At 38.0% G+C, this 26,073-nt stretch overlaps 1 protein-coding gene across 1 annotated transcript; it reads left to right on the top strand.

The window, feature by feature from the left end:
• Nucleotides 1–517: 517 nt before the first annotated feature.
• On the top strand, nucleotides 518–21,924 carry nwk (FCH and double SH3 domains nervous wreck; the record flags this gene model as incomplete). The annotated part of the gene is made up of 10 exons (XM_028300469.1): nucleotides 518–754; nucleotides 1,768–1,921; nucleotides 6,520–6,683; nucleotides 9,373–9,525; nucleotides 10,804–11,088; nucleotides 11,548–11,661; nucleotides 13,153–13,264; nucleotides 17,078–17,308; nucleotides 17,979–18,013; nucleotides 19,274–21,924. Coding segments are annotated over 10 exons (1,935 nt in total), but the record flags the coding sequence as incomplete, so codon positions are not given.
• Nucleotides 21,925–26,073: the final 4,149 nt, after the last annotated feature.

Below are 26,073 nucleotides of genomic sequence, written 5' to 3'. Positions count from 1 at the left end.
CATATTACGATAGCAGAGCGCTTACTTTTCATCAGTTAGTAAATTAGTAGGTAGTATATATAACAAAATAAAAGTGTCTCAAAAACTTACGATTTGTTTTATTTAAAAAACCCATGAATTAGTATATGTATTTATATGTATTCTACGTTTAAGCAAAATTTGTAATTTGTATAAAATCTTAATGATTTATATAATATTGTAATTGTCTTAACTTAAATAAGAATCTGTGTTATCTGATGTTTTTGAACTTAGAATTTTTATCGCTAGCGACATTTTTCACTGTAAAGCAAGGCTGCTCAACCTTTTGAAGAGTCGGGCCAAAGGGTGGATTCAGTCGTTAACGACGGGCCACTACATTTCACATTTCAGTTATTCTCAGGACAAGCGTAAAGAAAAAACTCGAGCGCGGGCCACTTAGAATTCTTTCGCGGGATATACTGTGGCCCGCGGGTCTAGGGTTGAGCAGCCTTGCTGTGAAGCGTTGATTTGCATCATTCACAAACAAAATATCATTTAGGTGGACCCGAACGACCCGAACGGGCCGGAGCTGGAGGTGCGAATGGACGAGCTTCGCGCGAACATTCGACGCTCGGAGACGTCGAAGGCGAAGTACGAGGCGCGGCTGGAGTGCCTGCGCGTGAGCGGCGCGCCGGTGGACGAGTGGCTGAAGGAGGTGGACCTGCTTGCGGTGCAGGATACGCTGCCCCGGAGCAGCAGCCTGCTGAGCGTGCGCACCGACGCTTCTGGGGCCGCCGTGAGTAGTACGATGAAAGCATCATGCTTACATCATCATCATTTGAAAATGAAAATGAAAAAATTTGAAAATGTAATGTTTTATTCAGCGACACAAAACAACATCAAGAAAATGAAAACAAAACTAAGGCCCAGAACAGACGGTGTAACGCAACTGCAACGAAACTGCAAGTTTCTGGTGATTCTGATGAATGAAACTGGAACTGAAAATTTCAAACTGGTCGCGTCATGTGTGGTCTCTCAACGGACGCTATGGCAGAAACTTAGATGCAACTCAAAAGTAACTAGCAGTTGCAGTTTCGTTGCAGTTGCGTTTCACCGTCTGTTCTGGGCATAAAACTAAATAAAGTAGGTAATGTGCGTGTCACCGAAACGGTATTAATGGACACCACGACACTGGTCGTTCGTGGATACTCGAAGAGCAAGAGGCACTGATAGGACGTCCACTGCTGACCATAGGCCTCCCCCAATGATTTCCATTTTGACCGATTGGTAGCGGCCTGCGACCAGCGTCTTCCTGCTACATTTATGATGTCGTCGCTCGACGCTGCGTTTTCAGAGCCTTGCTGCCTGATACATGATGCTTTATTAAACTTGAATATTAACATAAAAAACATAAAATTCTTTACTGATAAAATATGTTATTAATAAAGAGGTTATTGAAACTCCTCAGTCAACACATAACAAGTCTTGTTTGTCTTTTCTGTAAATATTGTGCGGCAAATAGAACCTATGTCGTTCGCAGTTCGCAAACTTTGTTACTTTATTTGTTAATATCAAACTTATTAAAAATCAAATTACCTACACAGAAAACACTAACTTGGTTACGGGCTAAATAATGTAGTTTTCAAGAAATTATGTCTAGCATTTATTGATTATTTCAAATGCAATCGTGTTCCAAAAGCAACAATATTAAAAAAGACAAACATATTAGATACATTGATTTTACACCTAAAACAATACTGTAAACACTTGCAAAATTATTTTTTCCCCTGCTTCTGTTCTTCCGCGTAGGACCAACCAAGCTCCGACTCGTTCTACGACAGCGACAACACGGAGGGCGAAGCCGCCACGTCTGCCGGGCCAACCGGGACCGGCCACCAGCGCACCACCTCCGGCTCTTCGCAGCAGGATGACGATCGTGAAGATGAAGTAGATGGTAATCCAAGTAAATGTTGTTCCTTACTTTAACATTCTAGTTTATTCCATATAGGACCAACCGTGCTCCGACAGTGACAACATAGAGAACGAAGCCGCCACATCAGCCTAGCAATAATAATAATCTAAACCATTTTTGATGGGTTAACTTTAGGCATTTCAGGTCACACTTCACTTGCAGCTGCTTCATCATCAGCTGCAGCTGCTTCATCATGGACTCAAATCAAAAAGATCATTTTTGATTTGAGTCCATGCTGGTATCATCAGCATGTAATTCTCAGTCGTGCAGAAGAAGATGAGTAGTTTAAAAGAATCCCGATCGCCAATGTTCCAGCTCCATAAAACTGAGTTGTTATTATTTATTTTGCACCTCTCACCTCTAAATATCGAAAGTAATCAGAACTGACTTGCTGATAAATTGCCCGCTTTGTATCATACCTACGCCACTAAAACCATAACCCGTGAACCGGCACTTGAAACTAGCGTAGTTATAATATAAAGTTAACATGCTGGGAACTCTGCAAGTTTGCTTGAGGTGTGAAAAGTAAACACTCGAGAGTCGGTGTCTGCCGACCTAACTTGGGGCTGCTTGAAGACAAGTTCTTGCCAGGCAAAAGGTCGCGACAAGAGGTCACTAGACCTCAACAGAAGCCAAGTTTGTCGTGCCAGCATTTGCAATGGAACCTCAATGCTGCGATGTTTACGGACCTACCGGAATTTGAAACAGCAGTCGTTGGCAACTTCAGCATAGATTTACAGTTTCACTTAGTAATTTTTTGTTTTATTTCACCATGTTCAAATTTATAAATAAGTAACGCTGTGGTTTTACTTAAAAAGTTTTACGGACTATACTCTGTATCAATAGAGATGAGCGTAATTGATTCTTCGTGTTAGTGCTAAAAATGCTCCTCGCGCAGTCAAATGTACCAATGGGATTCTAATCAAAATAGTTAACCGTCGATTTATTTTTAGCAATGAACGAGCCATTAAAGAAAAATACTTTAATGTGCGGATTANGACCACCCTAGTGCGGATATAAGAAAATATATTGAACTTTAAACAGATTTGCCTTGAAAGCAACTTTGAAACTTAAATTAGTTTCTCGCGAAAGCTGTGGGTGGATTTCAGAAGATTAAATACTTAACACTTTCATCAACTTACAAGTACAAGTATGTAGGTATCGTTGATTCAATATTTTATTGCAACGATAATATCTTCATTTATTTCATCGGCCCTGACATGCATTATTTTAATTATAACATTGCTTACACGAGGCTATATTAAATTAACATTTCCGATCGTCAACTGGACATTATAAACAGCTGTTGCTTTTAAATATTCCGTTTATAGCCTGACCAGGAACATAAAAACCCTCGCCATGTTGCGGAAAACTAATGGTACTAATTTCTTTTAATGGCAACAGTAACTGAAAACTTCATTGACATGTCACCTTGCATGTCAGTCTATTGTTGTCAAAGTGTAAACAAACTTTATTTTAAATGTTTGCAATTGATTTTGTGAATTAAATTGCTGAAATATTTTTATAGTCGTGAAAGAAAAGTGGTTCACGGTGTGTTAATGTATTTGTCGAAGAGAAATACTAAGGGTTCGGACAATATTTTCATTGAATAATGTTTCCGACAAAGGTTGTCAAATTGACTGACATGTTTATCGTATAGTACAGTCCACTAGGAAAATTAGCTGTAGTCTGTTTCAACTACTTATTTTAATGTTTTTTGTCAATTTCTAAGTTTTGAATTTTATGGAATTGGGAAAGAAGTACCGAGTTTGAAGGGTTCATGAGCAGACATTGCAGTTGAATATTCAAGTTCTGAATTTGATTATTGATGAATAATAAAATAATAAATCCTACTAGCTCGATTGATGGTTTCATTTAATTTATTTAAACCAGGTTACCTTTAATAATATTTTTCGTTAATTTATGAAAATATCAAATTAGCCCGTAATCCTGAATCCTGATACATAAATTTAGCCTATTAATTTAACACATGTACGACTGTACTCAGTGTTGCACTATCAAATGCAATTGAAGCGCCTCTATGCCAGGGTTTTTATGTTCCTGGTCAGGCTATACATTCCATTTTATCAATCAATCGAGCACCTTAGTGACAGCTCTGAAACGTACAAAGCCCTGTCACTTCTAGCCACAAGTGCTTTACGTATCCGCCTCCTATAATTTATTTATTATTAATATGAAATGAAATTCTTTCTCCATAGAAAGAAATCTTTCTCCATAGAAAGAATTTCATTTCATATTATTATTCTTAGAACCAGATTCTATAATCTGGTTATAAAAATAATATTTCTTTGATAAGGGTTATAATATTACGATCGTTCCACGAAATTAAACTCGCGAGCTTTGCCGCGCGCGATTATCACAATTTGTCGTTTTAACCTATAATGGGTGTTATAAGTTTGGCATCTGTGTTTTAGGACTGTCCGTGGCATAAAAGCTCCTAAATGGACTTTGATAATTTTTTTAAAGTAAAAAAATATCACCTTGGCCTTTTAACTCAAATAACTAGTCAGAAAATAGATGAACGCGTTTCCAGCTTCTTAGCAGTCCCTCAACGCGGCTATATTATTAAAAAAAGACAGAGATTTACGGAACGCTAGTTCGATCGATCTCCGTCGACCGCTGCCTCACTCTGAGCAAAAATCATAATATTTTGATTACTTAGACGGGTTAGCAGGGATATCAGTAATTACTTTAACTAGTTAGCCTTTAAAAATACCAGGGACAAATTTAAAAGGATTTTCAGGTCGGGATATTTTAAAATTCTGTGATAATTGGATACGCGCAAAGCGGACAAAGCCAAATGCAGGGTGAAATTTGTATCGGATTAGTACCTTTGACACTGATTGTAAATGGATGTTCAGACTTTTCCAGACTATCCGCCCAAAATCCAAAAGCAGCATTGACATGACTCTATTAGAGCAAACAAAATACGAGTAGTATCACATTTTTAATATCCTATCTTGTTTGTTTTCTGCCTTCTATAAAAATAATTTAAAACTCCTGAGGCTGTCGTATTTTACAAGTAGAATTTCATCCCCGAGATGTTATTTACAATAAAAATACTTGCTCGTTGTAGCAAAAATTAAATATGTAGACTGTAGGCTTCGATCAACTTTTGAAAACCCTTAAGGCATATTTAGTGAGATAGAAATAGAAGAATGAATAGTGACGTATTTTCTTTTCACAAAATTGTTCCACAATACTTAGTGTAGTTTATTATTATTTAGATGATTATACCTACCTAACGGTGACCACTCAGTTTGAAGTTACAGCAGGAAGTAAAAATGGCCGATAATTCACATTCGTTTGCGAACCGATCATTGCTCGTGTTGGTACGCTGAATAACTGTTTATAAGAAAAATAATAATCATGACAATAGTGAGGGACAGGGGTACTTATTTGGCTTCGAAATTTACCATCCAGGATACAGCAGCTCATTCCTTTCGGGTGTCCAATAGTAGGACCAACGGGATGACATTACTAGCGTGTCCCTGGCGAATTTTTAACAACTTTTTTACAACTAACAAATAAATCGACATATAAATAAATCAATAAATTAATGAAATAAAAAAAAATTGCCTTCGAACCATAATGGTAGGGGATTGGCGCCTACTAAAACGCTCATATCGTATATCAGTGACTACATTTTAAGATCGTCTCTTTCATAATCTCATAATATCGTAATAATTATTTCATTTAATTTTTCATACAAACATATTTGCGATTTTTAGATAAATAAATATGCATTTTATGAAATTTTGTGGATTTATTGGATACTAGTTATAGAAAGAAATTGAAAATTGATTATTGTAAAAAGATATTCAGATTAACTGTAACGGAAACGGACACCACTTATGACGAACGTTTTTGACGATTTATTTCTATTAAAAAAAAATATCATTTTTGTGATTATAACTCCTTGAAATGAAGTTTTAAAAAATAATAATACTGGACTTGGCTATTTTAGGAAAAAAAAGGGGAATTTTATACTTTTTCCCCTATTATACAGGGTGTTGATTTCAATACTCGCCATATTTAGGGAATTGATTAAGTAGCTTATTCTGATCACGAATCAGTAAAAAAAATCTACTTCGAAAAAAATGTAAAACAAACTTTAACTTTAGTTAGTCAAAGAAAAATACCTATTTACAACTTTACATGACTTCCTTCAGTAGGCTATCGACATGATAAGCGAGCGATAGTAGCTCGCGTAGCTCGATAGTGCCGCAGTGTAAACTATTGCAGTATTGCGAGCACGGTACAGTTAATTTGAACAGAAAATATTCGCTATAAATTCCACTTTTGTTTGTAATTTTGTTTTTGGTGGATAATTCGTTTGTATAAGTCATAATAGATCACCTAAATGAATATGGCGAGGATTGAAATCAACACTCTATAAAGGGTGTTAGGTAAATGGGTATATGAGCCGACACTAGCCCATGTTAACATGGTCATATAAATGGTATGGTGAAGTCAGAAAATTGATATCTTCATTTTAATTATTTTAATTTTCATTGAAAAGGCTCATATACCCATTTACCTAACACCCTGTATAATCTTCCTAACAGACTTGGAAGAAGAACGCAAGCGCATGGAGCAACTGTCCGGAGGCTGGGACGACCCCACGCAGGTCAATTGGGACGAGGCGGAGGCGGACATCGCAACCACGTCCGGGACGGTCGAGCCACCCGCCGCTCCGCTGTACAAATGCACTGCACTGTACTCATATACAGTAAGTAGCTTTATTTCAGGGATGTTATGGATATCCGTAACCGAAACCGAAACTTTCGGATATTCGAAATAATAAAATATCCGAAACCGTAACCGATTCACAAGTTTCGGATAATATCGGATGTAGCCAGTTTAAAAATAGTTTTTTGTATATCATTAATGTTGAGGCATAACAGCCTGATTTACCTTTATAATGCCATCTAGTAGGTATCAATTTTTATTTTTTTTATTACTTTTTATTCGATGTAAAGTGTGCGGCCATGAATGAACCGCGTTGGACAACTATTGCAAATTGCATTCTAAAGCACAGATATCCGTAACCGTAACCGAAACTTTCGGATATCCGAAATAAAAAAATATCCGTAACCGTAACCGAAACCGGTATAATAATATTCCTATATCCGTAACCGCATTCATAACCGAAACTACTCATACAAATCCATAACATCCCCACTTTATTTGTTGTTTAACATACATCTTCTTTCGTTCGTTTGTTTCAGCCGAATGACGTCCACTGCTGGACAAAGGCCTCCCTCAAGGATTTCCACAAAGACCGGTCCTACGCCGCCTGCATCCAGGCACCTCCCGTCTCCCTTCTTAAAATCCCTTATCCACAATTCCACTAGCATACCTAACTCAAAATAGAATAGCAGCCTATTTCAATTATGTATCTAAATGTGAGCCAATCACTTATTTAAATCGAACCCTCAACTTAGTTTCAAACTTCTCCAACTTTGTATAACTGGACCTATTGATCGACCTTGACTGCAGTGCATTGGTCTCTCGAATGCCAGCCGTCTATTCATAGCCCAGTTCGTTGGTCTGACACTGAAATGTCTGTAACTTAAGTCACAATAAACTCATATGGAGTAGGCTAGGCTACATTCACACACGGAGCTTGGCACTAATATAATTAGGCCGCGAAATGAGCATGTGAATGGAATATTTTTTACATTTAAAAAAGAAATGTAATTATTTTTTTCATTTAAAAAGTCCGAACCAAGAAGTTATAAAATGCTCAAGTACTGAGAAATGTCGTATTATTTGTACCTACCAAGTAAGATGGGACCAATGCTAAAGTACCTTCTAAGAAATGCACTATAAATATAAAACCTGCACCAGTTTAGCCTTTTAATTTAATTTGGTGAGAACGTGAGACCTCTTGAGCAAGTAACACAATACATATTTTGTAACAGATTTAACTTAGTGACAAATTCTACTGTTAATATCATAGTGAGGAAGGCTCTACTGAACGGGCCGTATCGTTTGCGATACGATACATATCGATACAAGTAGCAGTATTTCCTCCTCATCCCGTTACGCGTTGCGACCACATTTTCATAGTGACATTTACTTTTTCATTTTTCAATCACAAGTCGCCACCTGCGAGTGAAGTGCGTGGACTTTTCAAAATAACGTACGAGTAGCATGCATGTTGTCTTGCACTTTATTGCCAAGTGATTCAGCAGCTATTTGTTGCTAGGCAGTGCCGATTCTATTTTTTTACTCATTTAATTTATTTGGGAAGTCAACGGCGATAAATTACTGGTAATAATATGCATTAGTAATGAATAAAACTGATGAAACTTACAGCTAATTACAGATTTCCACAGAATAACATTTGAAAATAATAAGGAAATTATTTTACTAGTTGTGTATTTGTTACGGTCAAGCTGTAGATCCTGTATTTACTGGAGTCCCTACGATAGGAAAGAGAGGGAAGATTAGTCCTATAAGTCAATGGACTTCAAAGTCACATTGAGTAGGTACCTATTGGTAGTCCGAACCCCGGATCTTTTCAGAAACAAGCCATTGATCCGCTATATCCAAGCATATTACATTCTTTAACCCTTTTGGGTTACGGTAATTCCATAAATGAGCGCAATGAGCTTACTGCGCGATGTTTATTGTTCTGTCTGCATTTGGCTCGGTAAATCGTAAACTAATATGAGGGCAGCGGAACCTTGATACTGAAACGATGTAGGTAACTATTGCTCATTGGAAATGCATTGTGATGGGTTATTTTGTTAGCGATACAGTTGTTATGAATCATACCAGTAACGTTATAGACACGAAAATTATGTGGATGAAGTTATTTATGAATTTTGCGTTTTTGTAGTGTAAGTGGATCGCGGTTATGAAAATATGTGAATGAATTCCGTAAACTTCTTTAATTGGTTATTTGCGTGATCAACGTCGTTAAAACAGTGATTTCTAGCTTCCCTAAATGTTATCAGAGGCTTTCATTGGATGTCACCTACCTATTCCTCCATATTGCGCTCATAGAACAATGTTTTCGTGGTTTAGTGGACATACCATGCCATTTCATAAGTTGTTCTTATGAAATACAGGATGTCAAGTATTTTTCTGTTACAAGCTGAAATTCACGCGAGGGAAGCCGCGTCACAATGGCGGATTACCACGTATGCCGCCTGTAGGCTTTTCATCCCCCCTCCTAAATCCTCTACAATCCGAGTTGTTTTAAACATTTGTAATTTTATTCTCAAAGTAACCACGCCCTAGACTCCAGCTTACTTAGGCTGGGTTGCACCATCGTACTTTAACTTTGACAAAGGTCAAAAATCTGTCAAATTCCATACAAAAAGCACCGGTTATCGTCATAGTTACGGTCAAAGTTAGTGGTGCAACTCAGCCTTAGTGTACCTGTAACACTTCCATTTGGCTATCAGGCTCAGAACCCAGACGAGCTGTCGATCATCGAGAGCGAGCAACTAGAGGTGGTGGGAGAAGGCGACGGCGACGGCTGGTTGCGCGCGCGCAACTACCGCGGCGAGGAAGGCTACGTGCCGCACAACTATCTCGACGTCGACAGGGAGGAGCAGGTATATGTATGTACATTGTACAGCTTATGAACGTTTATTTTGTATAGTCTGGTCTGCGAGCACGTAGAATTTTGTCCAATGACCCCAAGCTACCCGGTAGCTACTCACAGCTCACAGACCGGGCTTTAGTATGGTGTTAACGAAACGTTGTTACGAGACGTTAAGAAAGATACGCGAACTAGTGAAAAATATTTTTTTAGTCGTTAGTGCTAAGATAAACTTTACAGGATGAACTAAGATCTACTGGGAAGCGAGGACGAAAAACATTAAATATCAATAATATGCCCACATGTTCTATAAATGCACGTAAACTGCTTTTGTCACAGTAAGAAAAATATAGAAGAAGCGAAATAGATTTCCACGAAAAACCTTCACAGGAGTATGTGAGAGCTCCTATAATAAAAATAATTCAACAATTAACTGCTATGACGTAACGCGTTGTTACTACGCCGTAGTAGTACGGAGAAGTCGTAGTAAATATACGAGTATGCTACGCGATGCCGTAGCACTCGTAGATTTGGTAAACAAAAAGTTTTCAGTTCGAGTTTGGTGAACCTGAAAATAAATTTAACTGTTACGTTACGCTATTATACAAGTTACGATCTTTACGTAGTGCTACATATTAATCCTGATCGATATAATATGGTAATCTTATCCTTCCTGCTTCCTACTAATGTGTGCGAAATGCGAAAGTTTGTATGGATGTTTGGATGTTAAAATGTATGTTACTATTTGACTCAAAAACTGAACGGATTTTGATAGAACTTTACAGTATTATTGTTTATAACCCAGAATAACATATCTATACTAGTCTATATGTATACTAATATTATAAATGCGAAAGTAACTCTGTCTGTCTGTCCGTCTTGCTTTCACGCCTAAACCACTGAACCGATTTTGACGAAATTTGGCATAGAGATAGTTTAAGTCCCGGGAAAGGACATAGGATAGTTTTTATCTCAGTTTTTGAAACAGAGACGCGCGCGATAACGTTTTTCTGTGACAGATAAAATTCCACGCGGGCGAAGCCGCAGGCGTAAAGCTAGTAGGCTATAATTTATGACGATCTGTGACAAACTAAATTTCACGCGGGTGATGCCGCGGGCAAAAGTTAGGCTGGGTTGCACCAGTTGCACCATCTTACTATAACTTTGACAAACGTCAAAAATCTGTCAAACTGCATACAAAAAGCACCGGTTATTTTATTGTTACGGTTAAAATACGGTGGTGCAACTCAGCCTTAGTCTTTTATACATTCGTTAACCCAGTATTTTTTAGGCCTCAACCTCTGGCCCGGGCCTGGTCGCCCAGATATCGTTCTCGTCGGTCGACTACACGGTGGAGGGCGAAGACGCCGACGTGGTCCAGTCTCCGGACCAGATCTCCGTGATCTCGGCCCCCGTGGCCAAGCCCGAAGAGCCGAAGGCCGAGGAGCCGGTGGTCGAGGAGCCGAAGCCCGAGCCCGAGCCGCCGAGGGTCGAAGGACCGACCCTGGGGTACTGCTTCGCTCTCTACGATTATGAGTCCGAGGCCGCAGACGAACTCAGCTTGGAAGAAGGATCGGTAAGTGCCAATTTCTAGAACATTTTTAAGTTTGATTGGTTTTATTAAATTGGGATACCTATTCATACCCCCTTTCCTCCAAGATTTTCATATTGTAACTTCTTTAGTTATCTTGGAAATTCTTTATATTGATCACAATTAAACACAAATTAAAATTTGTGCGGTAATTAGAAAAAAAAAACACATTACAAAAAGTAAGCAGCTTTCCAAATAAAGAACATCGTAATATTTTCATATTCCCGGTAATCTGAATAAATTGACAAAATATTGACGATATTTTGTAGATAGTACCAACGTAATAACACCAAATTACTACCCGCAACAACCTAAAATTATGGCATGTACTTAAATAAACACAAACAAAAGTTGGTAACGAGGAATTTCAGTGAACAAAATTGTAATTGGGAATGTCTAGGAGCCTAATTTGATGGTTGACAATAATGCGATCCTGGCATGTAGATAATCCGCGTGACATCGCGCGATGCCCACGGCGTGGACGATGGCTGGTGGCGCGGGGAGGTCAACGGGATCTTCGGCAACTTCCCCTCGCTCATCGTGGAGGAGTGTGATGAGGTAAGCCATCATCATCGTCATCATTCACCCAGCCACATTCCACTTCTGAATGTAATCCTACCTCAAGGAACTCTACAAACTACAGTAGGTACGTGGTAGGCGCCCTGCGTTTGCGGAGTACAGAGATCGGGATCATCATCACCATCAGTGCTTTATTTATAGTACATAGTACAGGGTGCAGATGATATTCTTGGAGAAGAACTATAGAAAAAAGAAAGCTCAGTCAAACATCTTAAAAAGAACAATGTCAGCAAAAATCATTCATACGCTTTGGCATTACTTACGTTAATTTTGGGTTTTATCTCATACCAGAAGCAGTCAAGATAAGAAAGTGTGTGTATTTACTTCATCATAGGATATTCTGCTCGTCCACTGTCTTAGTAACATCACATCAATAAAGCGAGCAACCGTTGTGATTTGTACAGATAACTTCGTTATCACAAAGTAAAACGTTTCCAGGAACTTCCTATAGGCTGACGTCTGAAATTATATTTCTATGAAATACAGACCAAAATAACATTTTCTGTAACATCCGCACGTTGATAGAATCAAGCCAACGCAAACAAGTTTAGGCTGTGCCGCTGTTTCCGGCGGAAGGACTTCTGCAAATCTCGTCCACTTTTACCAGAACGATTTCCTTTCTGCAACTGTTCTATTTGTGATAGATTTAAAATTAATGTCATATGTTTCATCGTACCTTTTTGTTTCAACTATACCTGAAGTCGTATGTCAATGGGTGATTTTGTTACAGCAAAATAATGGATTTGCTACAAGTAGTCATAAATCATCCGATCATTTGGTCATCCGTTCATGGTAATAAACACTTATCAATTCTTTAGGCTAACTAAATGAAGCTGAAATAGGTGAGTATGTAGTTTCATGAATGACATCCAGCAGGAATGTCCTGTTACAGATTTTAATGGGACTAACTAGTTTCCAATACCGATGCTTCGTTACGTGCCGAGTTAGAAGTCTAGTTCGCAGTTAGCGGCAGGATGCGTGGTTGACTCGTCTACAAGTTATCAGACGTTATAGACAAGTTTGAACGTGTTAGTGGACAGCAGCGGGAACTTTATGCAGTATGCAAATCAAGTAACTCGAAGCTTGTTACTGATTCTGCGAAACTACATTCACTGTTATCTCGGTTTAATTAACTGAACTAACATCTAGACAGTTCTTATAACTTGAATAAGCTTCCATGTTGATACTTTAATGAGATGTTTCATTGATAAAATGATTTATATGAACGGTACGTGTTTCTCCCTCTTCACTAATTTAACTAATTTGCCAACTCAACTGACTAACTTTATTTATATCAATTCAAAGCAAATAAAAACCTCTTAACTTTGTATACAAAATGGCAATATCATAGGTAAGCCTGGTAGTAACTTATGCAAATAGGTAGATATCCTTCTAAATCCATAACATCCGCGTTTTTCCCTATTAGGTACCTACTACCTTCCGTGTGCTAACGCATTATTATGACTTTAGAGCGGCGAGCCGCTGAGCATCGGCGAAGAAGATTGGACCCCGCCGGGTTCCGCCCCGCCGGTATTCTCGTCGCCACCTGGCTCCCCGCCGAACGCCGGTTTCGATGATGAAAGTAAGTATAAAATATGAACTCCTGACCACGTTCTTCTGTATCGCACCCTGTCACTGTCTGCTGCAGATGTTTTTGGTACTTTTTCTAACTCTACTTTTTAAAACTTTCAAAGTATTTGAAATAAAATGCCTGCATGTTTTTCCGATTGTCCATCGCACCGCGGCATCGGTAGGATGAAAATTTCAGCGCAACGATTGTTTCATTTCCGAATACTGACACCGCGCCGGGCCGATTTCAAATCGGAAAACGTTCGTGGACTTTTTGCCGTACTGCATACAAACTTTACAAAATCGAAGATCGCGTGACGAGGTATCTAGTGGTCAATGAACTTTAGTACTACATTCCTGCTCAATTAGAGGAACTTTTAACAACCTTGCTAACAGCTGAGTTAACTGAAGAGAAAACAGCTTAGAACTTATAAAATCATAGAGATGGAATAAAAAATATGTAAAACACGGATTGTTCAAGATCAAGATTGATGAGATTTTAAAAAAGTGTTGAAAGATTTATAGAAATTCAGTTTGGCATGCATTACCCGTTTTTAGTAATAATAGTTTTTAGTGAAAGGATTTTAACAAGCGATTTATTAATATTGTGTGAATAAATTGAAATATTTTGAAAGTTACTATCTTTAAAGATCTTTTAATGACTCGTTATTTGTATGTTGACCAAAAATATCTGCCTTTCTGAGTTATGTCTTGTCTTTCTGTTTTGTACGTGTAATACAGCGCTCGTTTGGACCAAACTGTCTTTAAAAAACATTTTATGATCACAGAAAAGGTAATATAAAATCTATGCCATATTCTCATATAATTAATATGTATTTATAAAAAAAAGTGTATGTGTAGTAATCCGTTAAGCTTACACCCATAACACAAGCATATTAATTGCTTACTTTGGGGCTAGATAGCGCTGTGTGATATTGCTCAAAGATATTTATTTTATTCATTTATAATTGTCGAATTTAGACGTCCCTTTTATCTAAAAATAGGCCTTGAATTAAGTCATTTATAAAAATTTTACCTTTCACTAGTGACGTCATAAAAAGACATAAAGATAACCAATCAAAAAATATGCCTACTACAATGACCGTTTGGTTTAAACGCGCGCAATATACTCGTAGTGATAATGTGCGGTTGTCTCACGTCACGCGTCATAGTAAGCTTTTTGGCTGATTGGGTAATTGTTGTGATTTCTTCCCAATTGGCATGGTATCCGCAGACTAAGGGAATGGCACTGTACCAGTATCGCGCTAGTGTGGCTAGGGTAGGACCTCACGTTCAACTTCTGCATGACTACTGCACGATTACCTTTGATAGATAAACTTTCGAAAATACCGCAGTCTCCAAACCTCGATTTTGTTGCACTCTTACCATAACCACGTGTGAGTCAGACAACTTAACATTGACATTGAGTGTGCCAAAATTGAAGTCCTAAATATGACTAAGTAATACCTACTCTTTCACCACCTGTCATATTTTCATAAATTTTTAAAATCTTTATCTTTCTATTTTAATCTGATTGTACTGTTACTTTATTTTTACCAATCTACGAATGGAAATTGTATGATAACCTTACATTATGTCTTACTGTGATCTATGTTTATGTACTATCTATTAAATGTGTCTAACTCACAGCTCAATTTCTGTCTCCAGCACAAAGTCTGTGATAACAAAATGTATTTTATTCGTGTTTCTATTCGTCTGACGGTATTTAATGTTACGTGTAAATGTTTGTGTCGTAAGGCAAGCGATTGATTAATGGTGCATGCGGGCGCAGCTCCCTCAACTATGTTGGATCGGCGTTCGATTGAGGCGTCGCATCTGCCGTCTCGCCGACATTATCCGCGCTCAATTTGCTGATATTTTCACGTATGATTTCGTAGAGGTAAAAGTAAATAACGTTTAACGGCTAAGTATTTAGATACGTTCCAGTACCTAGTCCTGGTAGATAGATAGTAGCTTATTGTTGCAATGAAAATTCTTAGGAGTAATATAGGTTAGTTAAACAAAGTTTTTATTGTAACGTAGAACGTAGATAATTTTCAACGATGCTTAAGTAAACACACAAAAAATCTGATTTCCAAATCAAGAACCTTTTATGTGAACATAATAGAGTAAAAATAGGATAAGTCTCTTCGAAACTTGCGTCTATTTCAAAGGAAAACAACAAGGAGCCTATTAATATTCTGTCGCTAGCAATGACTAGCTCTACAAGCCCAACGCATGATCGATGACTGTATGTGAGCATCGGCAATATGATATAATAGGCCTGATACCTCGCCAGTGAATTAACCTGAAATCGATGCAATATATCCCTCAAGCTACGGTAGTCATTTAGACATCAGCTAGCAGCTAGTAATTTCTCAATTAGAACTCAAATTACAACAAAGAAAGAGTCTAAAGAGGGCTCGTTACCTCGTTCGTTTTTACGCTTGACGTCTTAAGACGATTAATTCAGCGTTGAGGAGGATGCAAGTGTTGAGAAGAATGCGAAATAAGAATAAATCAACTTGAATTGTAGGTAGGTACATAAGTATCATTTGGCGACTTGCGACTGGTGATACATATTAATAAAAACTTTCCATCATAGAACAGTCTTGAAACATAAAAGACTGCGCTGAATAATGAATGGTTCATTAGCCGGGAAAGCAATTAGTACTGATTGCAGACTTTTCTGTAAGCAATAATTCACTCAAGGGCTTAGACTAAATTAGATTTTCCGTCGATCCTCGGGAATATCCCAAGGGTTCCATAAATACAGCAACCCTGACCAATAAAGGCTGCGATCTTTATAAAAGCCAATAAACTTGAGACGGAAAATCAAAAGCCATTTTAAAACTAGAACAGAGGAGAGCACTAAAGCGCTTCAATCAAATACGCCCGCGGTTTAGTATAATATTAGTTTAAAGTACGCGACAATTCTTGGTTCGGTTTCGTCCCGGTGTAATAGGGTTTAATATTTTGCGTCTTCTTTCTATTTGCGTATTCCTACTTTCAATGAATAATGTACTGGCGTGCTGTGTAAATTTAACTCATATTATCGACACATAGATTGCTACAGCCTATACGATAGAAGGCAAAATGAAAAGGTTAAATCGTAGAAGATCTATTTAAAGTACGCGAAAGAAAGTACCTGTCCATAGGTATCCCAATGTCGACTAAGACATGACAGACAATTAGACTCAAACAACTTGTTCGACCTTACAAAGCTTAGAATATTCATACTTAACTGTAATTGAGCAAAAGGAATACCCAATGAACCGGTTAAGCTGTCTGTCAAGTGACATAGGTTATTACTTTAGATACTAATATGATTACCTACTGGGGAACCCCTTTACGTAAGAATTACCCTTCATATGTACCTGCAATCATCATCATCAATAAATTAGCGGGAGGAACCGCTAGACCTTTGATGTCGATCAATGTTATGTCGTGTGCTTAAATCCTCTGTCTTGTCTACGCACGCACTTAACCAATACCTAGGACCAAGACAATTGAAGGTTACGTCGCGGAAACCTACGAAGGTTTTTTGAAAAGGTCATCTACTAGTATCTACCTACATGCAAAAGCTTTACCAGTTTTCTTTCTATTTCGATAAGAGACTTACTTACTCGTTTCATTTCTAAATCTAAAATTGAAAGTGTAAAAGCCGACGCTGTTTTCAGTAGCTTGTTAACCGAAGCCTCAGAAATGCAAGTTAAATTGGCGATAAATTTCGCGATTCAACATAATTGATCGCTGCGCTTGTATGTAAATGTGAACGGTGGTGTGTGCCGTCCCGGTGACGGGTGTAATTGTTGTCCGGCTGCAGTGGTGGTGGAGAACAACAACACTAAGAGCGCGGCGCCGCCCGCGGCCCCGCCGCCGCCGCCGCCCGCCGACGCCGACGCCGACGTGTCGGGCCCCAGCCAGGCCGAGCTGGCCGAGCTCGCGGAGTTCAGCTTTAATTTAGAGCTCACTAGGAACCAGCACGAGCAGTATGGAACCCAGTTCTCGCTGGTCGGACCGCCGACCATCGTCGCGCCGTCTGTCACTATTGTGGGTAAGTTAGGTGGTTGGTTACGAATTTTATCTTAAGACTTAATTCAAATAATTATTGTTTGTACTTACTTACAATTTAGTCACGTGAGAAAATGAGCTGAAACAGAGGTTATGCAATCGGTAATCTCTTTTGCATTTTGAAATGTTAATTAGACTGATATTCTAATTAAAGTTTTAATTACGTTTGGAAATAAGTGAATAGCCGTTTAATTATTGTAATATTCCATACATTATTGGTTCAAATATTGGAAATGCTGTCCTTGTTATGTCAGTAATAGTGTACCTACTTGATTAATTTGATAAGCATTTTAATGAACAAACGTTTTAATTAATATTGCAGCTAAAAGCTAGAGAACTGTTAACGTAATTAGGTATTTTGTAGTTGAGTTAACAATAATTGGTCGGATTGAACGCGATTAACACATTTGAAAGCTATCAATGAATTTATTATGTGATTTCAAATGTTTATTTATGTTTCACATTTATGAAAATAAAGTACCTACATGTTAAGTTCACGTTATTAAATAATGTTTTATAGTCTGACTTATTATTGTATTACGAAATGTAGTTACGAGTATTTTCCATTACAGATTTAACTTTTTTCTTGCTTTTAGCCCATACAAATTGTAATGTTCATATTAATCCACTATGAATTCTTTTCCATGCATCAGTCGACGAGGTTGTCGGTGAAAATTTATCAGACGAGGTTTGATTCTTATCACAAAATTACTATTATTGTCGTTTCTGTACAGTAGGTGTGCTTTGTTGTCGCTTTTGTAAATAGATACTATAAATACGCTTCTTGCTGTCCTTTGATTTACATGCTTCAAGGGTGCTTTAGAATGAGGATCAGTACTGTTGTAGAAAATTCAATAAAACTAGTATCTACGTTAATCTTTAAGACATAAGAAAGATATATCTTTTTGAATTATCCAAATCGGACCATTACTTACGAAGATATTAAGTAATAAACATAGGCCGTTTTTGCCGCTAAAAGTCAACGTACGCAAGGCCGCGTGACGTCATTATATCCGAATCGAGCGCAGCGGCGTACTAATGGGATGGAAAATATTTTTTTCCGGCTAAACTATCAGTTTTAAAAAAAAACTTTTAATAACATTTATTCTTCAAAATAAAGTAACCTATCGACCAGTAATTTTTAAAAATAAAAATTGTGAACTTGGAAGAAGATATGACTCTAACAACACTTATGTACACTTTATTTGAATAAATCGCCAAATATACCACCGCGGAGACCCCAATCGCGTCTCTGCGTGCCATTGAATCGTATGAGCGTATGGATTTTTTGCGTTATTTTTCACAATTTCCATTTTTAAAAATTACCTATCGATAGCTTACTTTATTCTGATGAATAAATGTCATTACAAGTTTTTCTCTAAAACTGATAATTTGGCTAGAAAAAAATATTTTCTATCCACGCAGTACGCCGGCAGCGTTCGGATCGGATATAATGACGTCATCGTCCCCGCGCCGGGCGGTCAGTGAACTTTTTTAGTAATTTGGCCATAACTTCGTCAATTTTTGTCGTAGAACAAAAATTTTTGCACTGTGTATTAAGGATTTCTTAGCCCTATAAATCTGCATTCACAGCTAAAAATCGAAATGATCCTCATTACAGGACTGACTCGACCGCAGAAAAAACATGGATGTAAATTTACTTTTAAGGTGGTAGAAGAAAATGAAAAGAACAATAATGCATAGACACGTAGGTATTTACTGGCAACACTACCCCTGATGATTTCCCGTTATGTTTTGTTCAGCATATAGTTCACATCATCATATGCATGCCGCTTGTCGAAATGCATGATAGGATAGGTCCAAATGTGAAAGTCAAGTTTATTTGAGTCCCGCTCTGCGTCCTGATTATAAAGAAGCACTCACCTGTGTATCCGCATTACTGGAGATGATAACCCCGATGGTTGGTAAAGTGTGTTGTGTGCTTTAGGAAGAAGAGGTGCCGGCGCCGGCGCCGCCGCCGAGCAAGCCTGCGCCGCCCAAGGTTGAGTTGCCGGCGGAGGACTGCGGGCTGGGCGTGGCGCAGATCGTCATCACCGCCGCCACGCCCATGGTGGAGGAGCCGGAGCAGCCCTTCCCGCCGCCGGAGCCCGAGCCGGAGCCGGAGCGCCAGGACGACGCCGAGCGCTCGGAGGACGTGGACGACGAGGAGTCCTCGCTGTCGGAGCAGACCGCCGTCTGCCTGCGCGACTCCGACGAGGGCCCCGCCGACTCCACGCCGCACCCCGCGTCCAGCTCCACGGGCTCCGAGGCCTCGGGGCCGCCCACGGCGCCGCAGTCCCCGCCCGCGGCGCCGCGCGGCGGCCGCGCCTCCATCCCCGACGAGCTGGAGCCCGCGCAGCTGGCGCGGCTCACCGACCTCAAGGAGTCCAACGCCTAGGCCACCTGCCCTCGCCAGTCACCCTCGGGTAGCCGCTCGGAGCCCGCCTCTGGCCGTCTATCGATGACCGTTTCTCTGCTCTGCGACGTTTAGTTCCACCATCTGCATACTGCGAGTTTGTACTTTCTTACTGTTTCAATGTACCATCTTTGTTCTATAATTTCTTACCCATGACGGTTGATTGTTTCTAAGACGGGCAATTTATATTCACTTCAGCACAGTCACTTGAAATATTATAGCAAAATATTATAGATGTAAACCAATTTATATTATCTAGTGAATTACCCATTTTGACCATTTAGAGAAATATTGATATTGGATTTTGTTAGTAATATTGATGTTAGGATTAATGTTAACTTTTAATACTTTGTTACCTATTGTCTAGAGATTATATGTATACCTATTTATCGTCTAATGGCTACAGTAGGTACCCCGTAGTATTAGATATTGGTGCCTACTACCAGTACTGTTAATTACTACTTGCAATCTCGTTTCCAACACGGTGCGATTGGACTGGCGGGGCGACGTGGCCTATTGCCATCATCTAGATCTTGAGGTATTGTGGCCAATGTATTCTTTGGGGCTATTTCAGACCTATTCAGCTTTGTTTGGAATCACCGCCCCCGCACTGTCCTATTAACTTAAAGATTGTTAAAGGATACATTTGGATAGTAATATGATGGAAGCAAGACCTGCAGTTGTACGATCATAGGAAAGTTGAGATTCTTCTTGCAGCCTCACAGATACATTTGCCCCGGCTGCTACGGGTTTCATGCCGCGTCGCCTGAGCGGTGCGAACGGCCTAACCTAAGTCTACGAAGTGAGAAACGGTCACATACCGATGTAGAATTGTATATAACTAGATAATAAAATTATTACTAGTGAATTATTGGCACGATCTAGTACCTGCTGACTAGAAGGTATGATAGAGATAGAGTCGTAAGAGTTGGCCGGCCATTTCTAAATGTTTGAATTTTGCAATAAAAATGAATATTAGGCCTGTTATAAAATGTGTTGTGCAATGTATCATATCATGTACCGTCGCCAAGATTGCTATGCGAACAACCAAAATATGAAATTCCATTTCGAGTTGCATAAAAGCGGTGTGCTAAGAAGGCCAACTCGCGAGCGATGTAAAGCGGGTAATATGGGCTGGATTGAGAATCGGGAACACCAGAGAGCCCAATGATGGAACGTAGGCTTAGGAACATACAGGGTGTTACCACCTTCTCAGGAACTTCTAATTATTTGAATCCTTCAATTTACACATTATTTTCTTTCCACCTCACAAATTTTATTGATCTCAATTAGTTAAGCTTCAAATATTTACTGCACCGTGTCTATGTTACTCGATAAACATTATTCAATAATATAATCGATGTTAGTAGTAGTACTAATACATAATGATAACCACATTTATTATTGGAGGCTTGAAGGAAAGAAATGGTTTAGCGCTCATCGCGTTTGGTTGTTGAAATGTTTAATGATATTATTTGTTATATATTTATATGTATAGTATAATAATTCTGTACGAACGGCAGCACATCAAACTATACACTAAAATCTTACAAGGTTCTAATAAGAGGCAATTTTGCATTAAAAAATATATGGTCTGAAGTGCTGGCGACTGTACACAAAGTAAAGGAGAGGATTGTAGCACTCTGTAGTTAAATAGCACTGTATCAAAGTATGCACAGATTAAAACGACTGTTACTCTTACTATACTATATTATACGACATGCAAACTGTTGTTTGTCTGAGGTACAATACATTATAACAATTGTATCTTACACGTTGGTTTATATTATGAAACGTGTGTCGATGTTTGGTGAATCTTGCGAGTCTTTCCATAGCGAATGAAATATAATACTGATCTCTTAATATTCATGGCAACCGTAGTGAGTCACGCGATAATCACGGGGCCAATTTCTACATTTTTTCACTAAAATTCAGATGTGTTTTCCAAAAAAATGTATTTCCTTTATGCGTCACATTCCGAGCTAAGGACCCCTACCTAACCGGTTTTGACCCCTGGTTTCCTGTCTCTTTCGTTCACAATGGATAAAAGAGAGAGGTTCTTCAATTTTCTCCCCTCGCCATAACATTCGGCACGGACAGACAGCGGTGGGTCGTCACCTTTCGTCAAAACACGTATAATATAATACAAATCGATGTCTTACAGCACCTATGTGTTGCTTTTATAGACAAAACTGACAATTATTATTATTAATACACATTAGACTGTGTGCTGGGATTACGCTGAATAAATATACGCAAATATAACTCACTACACCAATCAATGTTTCATTTCAAATATATGTTTGTTTGTGATTGTTTCCAATATATGTAACCCTGTTATGTTATACTAAATCTAAGTAGGTACCAAAGAAAGGGCCGGGTAAGTGAAGAACTAAGCAATTCCTATTAACTTAATACTAAGAAAAACTATTCAACAAAACTTGCCTCAAAATAAAATCTATTTTAAGGAATCCTAGTCGTTGTGCCTATAGACATAGACTACCATAATGAACTTTGTACTTTATTTCGCCTAATCTCAGCAAGGTTGAAGTTTCTAGAGATATAGACAAAATAGTTATTCTGACGTTTATACAATTAAATTTAAGGATGTANAAGGATGTACCTACTATATTCTCGTATATGGGTAGCAAACGGTTACGTATGCAAAGGTGCTGGGTTTCGATCGCTTTTCGTTCGTATGATGCAGTAGGAGCTTTAAATAGGAGCAAAATCACGTAGATAGTATTCGGTTTATCACATCTACCATGCATTTAGAGTAACACTAATCTATTAACGAACTCGATCATCCGAATGTTAGTATTGTTAACAATACAAAATGGAGCATTCGTTACATTAATGCGCTGCGCTGTGCAACGTTCATCTGGGCGTAAGTATGCATTAATACGAACTAGTATAGGCTGTTGCCTATACTAAAATCCTTGATGTGTTCATCAAGGATAACACCAACACTTTATGTAGATGTAAAAGATGCGATTTTGCAACTAAAATATGTTCGCAACTGATGTGATGTCGCTGTACATTACACGCATATTCGTATACGAGTCTTTTAGTGACCTTGACATTGGCTAGGCGTCGTAGTATCTAAATGAACGTATATTTAAAAATATCATATACGAAACTTAACATAAATATATGAATGAATAACAAAAATCCTTCATATTTTCACAAAACAGCAAGGTAACCTACCTTTTAAAAAATAAGAAAAGGTGTACGTCCCGGCACAACAATGCTTTGTTAATAATATGCTACAGCGCTACGAGAGTCTACGCCGTAGAGTGAACGTCGTAGCACATGTAAGTATTGCTAAGCTGATTAAAAATGAAATTGCAATATCTGATACAATAAATTAGCTTTTCCTTAAAAGGGAAGCATTATATCTTTCTTCAGCTTCAATTAGGATACAGAAGTGTGGGTGTATCTACAACTACTAAACAATCATGACATTTTGCTTCGTAGTCGTACTATTCGTGTAGATTGTAGCATAAAATACAAAAGCCCTTCATGTGTGAAAAATCGCGGCGCTTACTTGAAAATAAGTTAATATCTTTATCCTATGTCTATAACATCGCTTCGCCTTCGTGCATACTAAAATTTAATGCAGAATTACATCAGTGAATTCACTATTAGAACATAAAGTAGTGGAACCGAAGGTTTGCGTAATATAAATACTCCAGTACAATTATTCACGGTTAAAGCAATCACCCACGACGTACTAATTATTTATTACTGCTTTCATATAATATTTACATGTATTCATCCTTGTCCTCATTGACCCTTGATTTGCAGAAGTAGGTCACGTATAAAGTATGATAGCTCATTAATATGCAGTAAATACACGTAAGTATTGCTGCTGGCGGTGGCAACACTGTAATAAATTACAACTGGCAACCTATAAAAATAAAGATACACGCAGACTCGATTTACTGTCAACTGCATCATCTCTAATCAAAATAAGAGTAGACGCACACCGTTGAATTTTCGTCGGCCGATAGTTTAGTCGGGCAGTTGATCAGTATGGGCATGTATGGGAGTGCGCACACTACGCCGATTCGATTTGGCCGATTCTTCATACAATTTAAAACCGGGCACAACAGATTTTACCCATCATAACCATAAAATCCCTGCAGACTTTCAGATTCAGATACCAATGTGCGCACTTTCATAACCGATCCCGGACTCCTCCAGTGACCAATGAATCCTAAATCTACATTCCATTGTAGCCAAGACACTAGGTGTTATACACACCTCTCAACTTAGAATCACCAATTTCTACCTGTAGTCAGCTCAGTCAGGACAGTGAGTTCGCTGTACAAGTTTCTGTTGTGTGGACAATCTCGGAAAATGCTCAGCTCACGTTGATACAGCCCGACCCAACTATCGGCCGACAAAGTCTGTACGAGTAGTCAGGTAAATGGGTATATGAATGAGCCGACACTAGCCCATGTTAACATGGGCATATAAATGGTATGGTGAAGTCAGAAAATTGATATCTTCATTTTAATGATTTTTATTTTCATACAAATCGGATTTTATAAAAATTATTTTGTATGAAAATTAAAAAAATTAAAATGGTGATATCAAATTTCTGACTTCACCATACCATTTATATGCCCGTGTTAACATGGGCTAGTGTCGGCTCATATACCCATTTACCTAACACCCTGTATAAGCTCAATGTGCGTAATTAAACCGATTTCGAATAATTAAAAAGTCTGTAGTCAAAAATCTTAAATCATAACTTATCTGCGTACTTGGTAATATTATTTAAAAGCACCGAAACCCAATGCTTTGTATACGGAACTATCGGTAAGTAGTTTTGCGATGACCGTCAGGTCGCAGGTTTGTCGTATGGTTGCTTTAATGTTCCCCAATGCCTTTTCGACCTGCAATAAACTTTTCAAAGTAAAACTGTGTGTTTTATTTATTAAATTACCTTATAAACCAGTTTACAAAAGAAACATTGGTAAATGGTACTAAAACAAGGCTAGTCAACCCCAGGCCAAAGAATTTTAACTGGCCCGCGCAAGTATGGTTTGATCTTATTAATTGAGTTTTTATTGGGCTTGTCCCGAGTTACTGAAATAGGAAATATAAGTGGCCCATCGTTAACGACTGAAATCGTTTGGCCTGACCCTTCAAAATGTTGAACAACCTTGTGGGTACTAAAATAAGTGGGTTCTAAGATCTGTTTAAGATAAGACTAAGATTTTAACAGCTGAAATAGGTAGACGTCATAAATAAGAAAAGGGATGACTTTAGAAATAAAATACGTTAAGTAAATTAATAAGCAAAAACTTTATTCCTCATAATAATAAGTTAATTATATTACAAATTCATCATAGAGTCACATTAAATATTAACTTTTTTACATACAAATCTACCACATGACCACACATTTACCACAACATACCAAGAATTGAAAATGAAATTGGCACGCTTTCCACTTTGTAATGATTTTTGGGTTGTATTCTGAATCTACCTACTCTCAAACTTCGATACAAAAAAACTCCCTAGATGTCTAAAATTTTAGAAAATAAACAAGATTAAAGGCTTAAATCTCTATAGTTTGAATAAAGTTTTGAGTTTCATCAACATATGAGCCTTAAGTCAATAGTCGTTAAATAATAAACAGAATGATAGACAAAATAAGAAGTTACTTCAGTTGTAGGCAAAAGCTAATAAACAAATACGGACCGACTCAATAGTCATGTCAAAGTTCAACCAAAAGAGCGACGAAAACATCTCAATATGCTTTGATGACCATATTAATTACTTTTATTAGCTAATTAGCAGAAGAAGTTCATCAAAATCTGTTCAGTTGTTTTAATGCAGAAGGACGAAGAGCCATCCTGACTTGTGTTGGCAATATCAGGAGTATTTGAATTTAAAAACTAAATAGGTACAAATGGAAAAACGTAATGGCATTGGCATGAAAATTGTGCTAATTTCAATATTCGAATTAAAACTGGCTTATTTGTATAAAGAGGTAGATACGTTACATGTCGAAGGATTTATCTTAGATTTTAGTGGCATAAGTACGAGGGTTTTTATTATAACATTACTATCCGTGTATAAAAGCAATGCCTAGAATAATTCAAACATAAATTAATCAACAATTAAAATATTAATTAGTACCTACTTGACAGTCGGAATGATAAAAATTACATTGGTTTAATCGTGTGAAAAAAGCTTAGTGAAATTATAGATTATACTTTGACGCAATCTTACATCAATTTTGTGCGCATTGTTTTTCGGTTAACATTTAATTTTTGACTTACGTAATTTCAACAATTGAGGCTGTGGTCTCTTAT

This window comes from Ostrinia furnacalis, unplaced genomic scaffold, assembly GCF_004193835.3.
Source record: "Ostrinia furnacalis isolate ACB-3 unplaced genomic scaffold, ASM419383v2 OfSCF0072, whole genome shotgun sequence".
NCBI classification, from domain to species: Eukaryota; Metazoa; Arthropoda; class Insecta; order Lepidoptera; family Crambidae; genus Ostrinia; species Ostrinia furnacalis.
This window is presented reverse-complemented; position numbering and strand designations above follow the sequence as displayed.